We start from the raw sequence: 9763 nt of genomic DNA, 5'->3' as shown, positions 1-9763 counted from the left end.
GCTGAGGACTGAGTAATTAAAATCTCCTGAAATAATCAGTCTGTCAAAAGAGATAACTGATCGAAAATCATGGAGCATTTGTGTTAGATTGCTAAAGAATGTTCGACGTTTTGCAGCAAGGCCTGCCGGTGCATAGACGTTCAGAACAAAGAAAGGTTCATAGAAATGATGTGGATGTTCAACCATGCATAGTTGAAATCGATCGGATGTAAAGGATGAGGAAGTGTCGATGATAGAGATGTTGTAATCGGTAGAGAAGGAGAGTATGCCCACATGACTGGTCCAATGGGACTGTGTAGGTTGAAAGAGGATGTTGAGGTTATCTATAGTTGAAGGAGTGGAAGCATGAGTTTCTTGAAAGCATAATATAGAGAAATTCTGCATTCGAAGGTATCGTATATATTCTTTTTGTATTTTTTTGGAGTTTGTTTTCACTAAACTATTGGCGTTTAGTGAGGCATAGTGGCACAGGATATTTTTCTTATTCATTGATGCGGATCTATAAAGGGTGACTCTCTACCCTCTGATTATCAGAGGCAGAAGAGGGTATCGTAGATTTCTTCGTGTCCAATTGTTGGTTCAAATTTGATCCATTACGTCTTTCTCCTTTCTTCATAACGAGGTGATCTTTTAATTGTTGGCTGACGCTGTACATCTTGGTATCCTTATAGAGGTCTTCAATCTCCATCCTGTCAATATCCTCGTCTCCACTTTCTATTTCAGATTCATCTTCTTCCATGCTCTCTTTATCTAAAGGGTCGTAATCACTATCGCTAGTATCGTTATCATTATCTTTGTCGACATTGATCTCTGTCTGGCCAAAGTTGCTACTTTTGACTTCAATACTGCTTTGCCCTTCAGGCTTGGATGCTTCTTTTCTTGGTTGGGTGGCCTTTCCAAGAACTGATCTTTCTCTCTTTGAACGCTTGCTGGGTGTCATAGACTGTTTCCTAGGACATTCAAACGAGCGGTGTCCTAATTGATGGCACGCATAACATATAATTCTAGCTTTCGACTTCTCACATTCAAATTTTGTGTGTCCAGTTTGGTGGCAATACCTGCACCAAGTGGGCATGTTGTTCCAGGTTGCGTGAAATATTTGGCTTTCGCTTTCGCACCAACGAATGTTATGCTCCAAAGGCTGATACTTGAGGTTGTCTGTTGAGTCTGAGGGACCAGAAGGAATACCAATGACGGCATATCCTGCGCCCATAAACCATCCGGTGGTGGTTTCTGTATTGATTCCTACATCAATTACCTTTCCAAATGGAGCTAAACTCTGTTGCACGCCCTCAAGAACTATCCTTTTGGGACGTAAAGGTAATTGGGACAATTTCACAGTAACAAATCGGAGTGTGGCATCTGCGGCCTTGCAAGGGAAAATTCGCAATTTTGACTTTTTAAAGACAACACCATGCTCCATAAGATCATTGTCATCATCATCTTTTTCGATATACAATTCCAAGTACTGAGTTGGGCCATCCCTCAAGATGGAACAAGCGTAGATCTTTGGGTGTTGAGCGCTGATTTCCTGCATACACTGGAGATCAGTGTATTCTTTCTTAACTGGAGTAATGTCGAGTAAGAAAGCATCCTCATGGCTAGCTACTCGATAAATTCTCGACTGAAATTCTCGCAAAGGTGAGTCTGCATCTTTGTCAGGTTCAACGATGCCTTGGTGCATGAGTGATACTCGAGTTCTAGCTGCTACACTAGCATATGATCTTAGTTGTTGGGTGGCTTTTAGGTTTGGAGATTTTTCAATCCCCGCAACCGACTGAAAGTGTTGAGAGTTGGGAAGAGCCATGTAAGTACATAAGTGGCATACTTGTAAGTCGGTATGAATGCTAACGGAGTTTGAAAATACATGTGTATTTTCTTGCATTCATGAGAAGTTCCTGACATCCACGGCTATTACCGTGATCTTTTATGGCTCTACCTCTGCTTCCTGTAGACATACCGAAAATTATAGTGATTCCTTAATTTTCCGTATTTTTGATCTGTGCTGGTGTTGATCATACACGCCTTACTATTGACGAGTCGTACAAATAGTCCCAATTCATGAGAAGGGCAACTCGACTGACCCAGTCAGCTACTGACTAATTAGTCTGACTACTATTTCCGGAAAAAACAATCGAAAAATGCATCAAAGAACTTCTCCAAGACCAAGTATCGTCCTTAGACACTGCCCAAGGTGGCTTTAGAGAACGCAAAAGTGTCCTTGACCAAGCTCTTTGTCTTTCAGAAATTCGTAAGTTTTTTTTTTTTTCACAACAATACTCAAGAACATTAGCTCTGTACTTTATTGGAGTACCAGATGGACCTCTATACATTTGCTTCTATCCCAAATCACCTCTATGTAACATACTACCACAAACAATCTACTTCTTCCAACATCCAACCAAATGTTTCTATTTCTTCTCTGGTTACAAACTCACGCCCAGACACACCATTAGATCAGCGCTCTTCTCTCCATTCCTTTTTTGCCCCTATTCTCTTAAGGTGGTTTTTTTTTTAGCTTAGTAAAGCCATTCATTTTTATAAATTGATCGAGTCTGAACAATCGAAGGCCACATTGGACTATGTGTTCAAAAGGATCTTTTCTACAAAATCAATAAACTAGCAATCTTTAAGTATGAGTTTCAAAAAATTAACAACAGTGTGCAAGTATGTTATTTGTGCCAACCGAAATACATTTCTGGAAGATAACTACTTTTAGATTTGAAAAAAATATATATATATATATTCTCGTCACAGCGTAAGCGATTGTATTTTTCTTCGATATTTGAGTAAAGATTTAGCCAGAATCTTCCATTGCTTCTGCTGTAATGTCTTTAACTTTAAAAGAATTAAATATAAAAAGAAATTGTGATAAAAATTACCATTGTAAGATAATGTTCAATTAAAGATTTATGGTTCGATTACTTGATAATGCTCCTTATAAAATAAAGATAATGTTCATAGAGGACTTATAGCTACGCTTGATAATGTTCCTTATAATATAAAGATAATGCTCTTTGTAGATCAAAGATAGTGTTCAAATATGGATTCGAAAATAAAAATAAAAGGAAAATAAGATGTTAACAAGTATGTTTCGGGAAGGAAGCCCAAAGATAAAAATAGAATCATCTAGTTAATTTGGATGATCTTGATGTTGAATTGACTTCCTCTTTATTTCTGAAAAATAAGGAAGTATTTATAATAAAATTGTGTGTTTGCACTATGTGAAAAGATAAAGAGTATGTGGTATTTTACACTGCTTTGATTTCAAACTCCGTGAACACCCAAATTATCTATCCTCCACTTTTGTGACTTGCCTACAAAAATTTGATTTCAGTTCCACTGGCCACCTTCACCCCTTGTCTTCTTTATTTACAACATGAACCGTTCTATTCTTACAAGTATACGTACATATGCAACAAAGAGCAAAACAACAAACTTAAGATACAAACCAAGTGTGCCTGTACATGAAACAGCATTTTCTGATGGCTTTGCCTTTATCGAACGTCAACCTATTGTTCAACCTACCACTCAAGCTCATGTAGCTCCTCTTTTGCACAAGGCAACACCTAAACAAAAATTATCAGAAGCAGAGATTAACGAGCTGCGTCAGTTAAGAGAATCTGATCCTATCAGTTGGACAAGATCTAAATTAGCCAAGAAGTTTGGTTGTTCTGAATTATTTATCAGTATGGCTGCACCTCTTAAATCACCTATTGCCGCCAAAGATCAAACTGCTTCTGTTGCAAAGCACGGTTATAGACGTAAATTGATCACACAAGAAAGAGAAAACAGACGAGCTCTTTGGTAGAAAGAGAAGGAAGGAGTTTTTTTTTTGGTGTATAATTAGTTTTGATATATACGGTTGCATACATAAAGTAATAAAACATTTTGTAATATATGATTTCTTTGTTATGCAAGGATGTTTAAAATGATGTGTGTGTGTGTGTGTGTGTGTGTGTGTGGTTTGGACGTGGATTAAAGGTCAGTAATATTGAGTATAAAAGAAGAATACGCGTTTTTTTTTTCTTTTTACTTTCTTTCTTTCTCTTTATTGACCATGGCCCAAAAGAAAGCAACATGTTATATACTCAACGCCTCTCATTCCATGTCCTTTGAGTTTCCGACTGCCTGTAAGACTTTAATGGAGAACATTGAAGACAAAGTATGATATTCTTATTTGCTTTTGAGTGTGTTTATATATTTCAAAGTAGGTCCTTAGCGGTAGAAAGACAGATATGGTCTCTGTTATTTTGGCAGGCACACCTGGTAAACAAAAATAGGCTAACATAAAAAAAAAGAGAGAGATTTATTGTTGAATGCAATAGAGACTGACAACATATTGGCAAACGAAACACCTGGTCAATATGAACATGTTACTAGTTTATGTCCTATCTCACAGCCCAATCTGGATTTGTTAAGACGACTAAGAAATATTCAGCCTACAACAGATACAGAAATAAAAGCAGATGGTATATATCGAATAAAAGCAATAATTATTTTCTTTTGTTCATTTATGCCTTTTTAGTGCTTGATGCTGTGATTGTTGCGATTCAGACAATTACTCTGCATTGTAGAAACCTAAAATATTTGAAGAGAATCACACTGTTTACAGACGCAAAAGGAGATATTGACTGGTTTGATCTAGAAGAAGTGGGTAAAATGCTCAAATCAAATGATATTGGATTGACAGTCATGTAAGTTCATTGTGTGTTGGTGATGGATTTCAAACAAAATTTGACAGCGGCTCAGACTATGGCTTATATGATTCACCTGACTGTCCAGAGACTATTAGCCAAAATTACAAAAACTGGACTATCATGGCCAATGAATCAAATGAAGGTGAAGTGATGAGTCTACAGGAAGCCTATGAGATCACCCAAGAGGATTATGCAAAAGAGATCCGCCCTACACCAGTCTATCGAGACTATCTTTATTTAGGTGATCCTCAGCATAATACAGAGTTCTTGGCTATTAGTATCAATATGTATTTGCGCACAAAAGAAGTCAAACCACCTTCTAGTACGAAATGGTCTGCTTTAAGTCAAGGTGGCACCCATACTGTTGAAAAGGACTCTAGATATTTACTTGATGTACCTACTCAACAAGATGCTATGGATATGCCAATGGATACTGAAGAAAAAGAAGTAGGAAAAGAAGATTTAGAAAAGGCATATAAGTTTGGTAAATCAGTAGTCAAGATATCAGAAGAAGAACTAGAGTTTCATCAATACAAATCAAAGAAAGAGATGACCATTCTTGGTTTTGTACCTGCAACTACGTTTCCTCGTCATTATTTGTATGCCAATGCTAATATTATTACTGCTGGCAGTCTTCAGGTGGCTGAGAGTACAAAGGCTTTGAGTGCATTAGCTTATGCTCTGTATGAAAAAGATTGTCTGGCTCTTGTTCGTTATGTGTCTAAAGAAAATGGTTATCCTAGAATTGGTGTCTTGAGACCTGAATTAGTTGTAGGATCAGATGAAATGCCAGATACTTTACTTTTGCAGTTCTTTGATGTAAGTATAACTATAAATGATATGTATCTTAATGCCTTGGTAGATTCCATATGCAGAAGATATTCGTGACTATAAATTCAAAGCAATTAAAGACCCAGATAATGTAGATCCAAAAGGAATAAACATGATGGAAGACTTGGTTAATTCAATGAATCTAGATCAACTAGGGTAAGAATAAGGCAGTTATTGTGTCTGTATTCACTGGTTTATAGAAAAGATTATTTACAGCCTGAAGACAACTTTAATCCCATCAACTGGCGTTTTAACAAGGCCATCAAAAACCGTGCACTTAATCCTAATGCTCCTATACCAGACATTAAAGAAGCTCATAAAAAGCAATTTGAGATTGCACCTGAATTAAAAGAGAAAGCAGGTAATTTGGGACAGCAAATTTCCGAGTATTATCAGATTAAGAAAGGTATGTCTATACGCAAAAAAAAAAAAAAAAAAAAAAAAAAAAAAAAAAAAAAGACTGTATCTGATCTATCATTAGTTGCTGAGAAGACAAAGCCAAAAAGACAGTTTCAAGATATGGGTGAGACAGAACAACAAGTTGCCAATATCCAAGATATTCTTCAATATGCCAATTCAAATGATATGGATATTGTCTCTCAAACGACGAACACTGTTGAAGAAGTAGGCTTAATTACACCTATTGAAGATTTCCGCGCTTTGCTCAACAAGCCATCGAATGTGGATATGGTTGGTTCTGCCACTAAGCAAATGACGCAGGTCATTATGAAACTACTTGAGATCTCATTTGGCAATCAAAATTATTCTAAAGCTATTCGTTGCCTACAAGCACTTCGAGAGACATGTACAAAGGTAAATGATGTCTATATTAATACGGCCAACAACTATTGTGTAGGAAGATGCTGCCATGGTATATAATAACCATGCTCGAGAATTAAAGGTCTGGTGTAATCTGTCCAATGCATCCTCTCCTCGCCGTGAATTCTGGTATATGCTCAAGGCTGAACACTTGGGTTTAATTACCAATGAAGAATGCGATGACACAGACATTATTGACATAACAAAGCAAGTTGCTGAACAATTCTGGGATGAGCATGAAGATGATATTCTTCATAAAAAAGAACAAGGAGAAGAAGAAGTTGTCAAGTTTGATGCAGATGAATTGGTATATAACACTCTACTAAACTTGCTTTCACTCATTCTTTTATAGGAGGACATGTTTTAAGTTTTTTTTTAGGGGGAGAAATAAGTATACAGTCACAATAAAAAAAATAGTTGTATTCGTTGTTCTTTAACATGGAGAATCTAGTAGCATCAGACAGTAACAAAGCCATATTTTGTGTTGAATGCAACGATCAAGAAGTATGTTTATTCTTTCTTGGTTTTCTCTAAAAAAAAATTGATGATTAGGCATCCGTCTTTTGTGAGCAATGTGACGAAGACTTTTGTGAAGTCTGTCATGGTGGGACTTGTGTTTGAAGAAGTTTAGAAAGACTCATCCCTAACTAGGCATGCTTCATCGTACGGGAACTCGAAAGCTTCATACTGCCAAACAACTCGACTCACGTGTCAAGAACTCTCAGACTGATATTCAAGACACCTCAGTTCTTAATACAACAACAGAAAAGGCAAGTGAACATTTCGTTATGCAAGCTGTTAACTCAACTATCCTACAGAACGGGCAGCAGAAAGAGATTACAGCTATGAAGCAAGCTATAGAATTGGACGGTACTATTATCAGCAGCAGTGGTGTTACGTTTGGTGATTACATGACAAAAAGGTAAAATAAAAGAATTATTTGTATTACTCATCCTACTGTCAAGATCAAAGACTATACCTCTACGTTTAGATGCAGAAGAAAGACAATACCTTCGATTGTGAGTTTTTGAAATAGATGTAGACAATAATAACATAACTTAGATTGGAAGCAGCATTAAATGTATCTGAATATACTGATAAGATTGATGTTATTTCGTATTCAAACAAGGCAAAGAGAATTGTTGGACAAATCAGAGACTTGTGCGCTATTATTTCAGGTCTACTGGTTGCCGGTGATTATAAGACAGGTGCACAGTTGTTTGCTAGTAGAAGTGTACGTGAAAATGAAGCTATTTTTCAGCGTGTGTTTGAAGTAGGCAGACGGTAAGTTCACTCTCCTTTAAAACGCAAAAAAAGAAAAAGAAAAAAGCTCATATTGAATTAGCCATAAAATCATGAACCCTGAAAAAATGCGATCCAACTATGGTAAATTAATGCATATGTTGATGGATTCAGTTATTCCTGAAGTGGAAGACTATCTTGGGTTTTCTTGTGTGATACCTATCAAGACAGTCTATGACTTCCTTAAAAGCAGGGATAGTATAGATGTATTGCATGATGATAGCATTGTGTTGGCCACCCGAGAAATAGCACCCGAGTTTAAGACAAGAGCACAGATCGATGCTGAAGTACAGAGAAAGCAATTGGCTATCCAGTCTATATGTGAAAAATATGCCAATGAGAGGGTCAGCAAAGAAGAAATCGAGCGCTGCTTATTGTCCATGTCAGATAACAATGCTTTTTTAAAAGCAAATAGGTAATGCACATCGATACATAATTCAGAGAAAACTAACAAACTTAAAAAAAAGAGATCCTTGTGATAAAATTCTTAAATATCTCTCTAAATACTTTACACCCAACAAACATGATCATGGTTATTCGCTAGCTATTCAAAATGGTAGACATGGACATCGCCTTACACACTCTCATTCAGCTCAATACACATATGTACATCAATCCTTGACATTATGGCGTGAAATCATGAACGAAATGTTTATGTTATGGAGTATGGCTGATGAAGATTTGATTTCACCCAATGCTTATCGTCTGACAAACACCGGTCAAGGTTTACAGAGAATCCAGCCTTGTCCTAATGTATCCAAAGCTATCCACAAAATTTTGAATAGAGTACACAAGAAATGCGGATCCTGGGTCGGCAGTAGTGTAGTCCATTTGGGTGACAAGAATGTACCTAATTCGTTTATGTTCATTGATAAAGTAAGTCATGAGCTCATACTTTTATAAACTAAAAAAAAAAAAAAAAAAAAAAAAAAAAAAAAAAAAAAAAAAAAAAACGTTAGTATAATCAAGTAGCACGCATTTTGACACCCATTGTGAGCACTCTGGATAATTTGGATTCCTTTGAAAATGACCCTGACCTTGTAGACTATGTTAATAGTGCCTATGGCAGCATTGAACAATGCAAGAAGGATATTTTATGTAAGTTCATATCTATTTGTTTGTTCTTACTTATACTCTTTTTAAGATGACTTGTTTACGCATGGTTTTGATGGCTCAGGAGGTGATAATTACTTTGATGCAGGCAGTTGTATAGACGGTAGATTAACTTCAGCTTGGAACTGTAAGTATCTATATTTTGTATCCATATCATGACGCTTTTTTTTTCCAGGGTGTTCAACCATTGAGAAGAAAAAGTTTTTTCCTATATTTCTGATGACAGTAAGTTTATAGGAGAAGCAAAGAGAGAAGGGGTGGGAAAACTGATTCTTTTCTTTGTCTCTAGGGTTTTACTGGATTTGATGGAAGTGAATGGTAAACAACATAATAAAGACAATGATGGACATGATAAATGAGAGTCTTATTTATTTCTTGAGTATCAGCATGTCGATCCTGTTGCCGAGTTTTTGGTAGTATTGGGAAAGGAAGGGAGATGTATTATGACGTATGGTGAACAGCCATTTGTTTTGCAATGTGCATGGACAATTCTATTTCAATTTTTAAGGAGTAAAACTACAAACAAATGGGGTAGTGACATGCAATTAGCTACTTTTCATGATGAAGAAAAGATCAGCGTCATTTTTTTCCCTTTTTTCTATCTGTGGGTATATGCATGTATTGTCTTTGTCCTCCTTCTGCCGTAAACACATACTCCTGATACACCCCTCTCTTACCCCCCCCTTTATTTACTTGGCAATGTACATCTATGTAGAAGAGAAACAGAATTAGTTAATCAAGATAAGCATGTTTATAGTATACAATAGAAAAAGATATAAAACTATAGCGAGTTGCATAAAAGTAAAATGATCATGCACAAGAAAAAGGAAAAAAGAAAAGAAAGACATTTTAAGTTTATTTGTGTCCTTGTACCCAACCATTGGATCCGAAAATTTTGTTTGAAAGAAATAGCTTAAATGTTTTTTTTTTTTTTTTTTTTTTTTTTGCATCTTCAACCCCTTTCTTGTACTTGCCAATGAAAACAAATGACTAATGAA

At 36.2% G+C, this 9763-nt stretch overlaps 3 protein-coding genes across 3 annotated transcripts; all 3 read left to right on the top strand.

Moving 5' to 3' along the window:
- The first annotated feature begins 3366 nt into the window (after window positions 1–3366).
- On the top strand, window positions 3367–3957 carry B0P05DRAFT_566855 (mitochondrial ribosomal protein subunit L20-domain-containing protein). Its single transcript, XM_051581100.1, has one exon. It carries the CDS (start codon window positions 3380–3382, stop codon window positions 3809–3811), a length of 432 nt encoding a protein of 143 aa, XP_051429012.1. The 5' UTR covers window positions 3367–3379; the 3' UTR covers window positions 3812–3957.
- Window positions 3958–3970: 13 nt separating this feature from the next.
- Window positions 3971–6702, top strand: B0P05DRAFT_520260 (SPOC like C-terminal domain-containing protein; the record flags this gene model as incomplete). The annotated part of the gene is made up of 9 exons (XM_051575757.1): window positions 3971–4165; window positions 4212–4269; window positions 4329–4472; window positions 4529–4697; window positions 4745–5519; window positions 5563–5687; window positions 5732–5937; window positions 6013–6344; window positions 6388–6702. The coding sequence occupies exons 2-9, from the start codon at window positions 4239–4241 to the stop codon at window positions 6700–6702; spliced, it is 2097 nt and encodes a 698-aa protein (XP_051429011.1). The 5' UTR covers window positions 3971–4165; window positions 4212–4238.
- Window positions 6703–6788: 86 nt separating this feature from the next.
- B0P05DRAFT_482005 (uncharacterized protein) lies at window positions 6789–9087 on the top strand (the record flags this gene model as incomplete). Its single annotated transcript, XM_051575205.1, has 12 exons — window positions 6789–6854; window positions 6903–6954; window positions 7002–7058; window positions 7116–7272; window positions 7316–7369; window positions 7413–7634; window positions 7696–8067; window positions 8120–8528; window positions 8612–8750; window positions 8797–8859; window positions 8941–8990; window positions 9055–9087. 12 exons carry the CDS (start codon window positions 6789–6791, stop codon window positions 9085–9087), a joined length of 1674 nt encoding a protein of 557 aa, XP_051429010.1.
- Window positions 9088–9763: the final 676 nt, after the last annotated feature.

The sequence above is a fragment of the Gilbertella persicaria genome, assembly GCF_025201335.1.
Source record: "Gilbertella persicaria strain CBS 190.32 chromosome Unknown B0P05scaffold_93, whole genome shotgun sequence".
In the NCBI taxonomy this organism is placed as follows: Eukaryota; Fungi; Mucoromycota; class Mucoromycetes; order Mucorales; family Choanephoraceae; genus Gilbertella; species Gilbertella persicaria.
The sequence above is the reverse complement of the archived record's forward strand: the minus strand, read 5'-3'. Positions and strand labels throughout refer to the sequence as shown.

Bases quoted from the DNA above. Each gene is read 5' to 3' on its own strand.
- B0P05DRAFT_566855 (XM_051581100.1), top strand. From the start codon at position 3,380: ATGAACCGTTCTATTCTTACAAGTATACGTACATATGCAACAAAGAGC.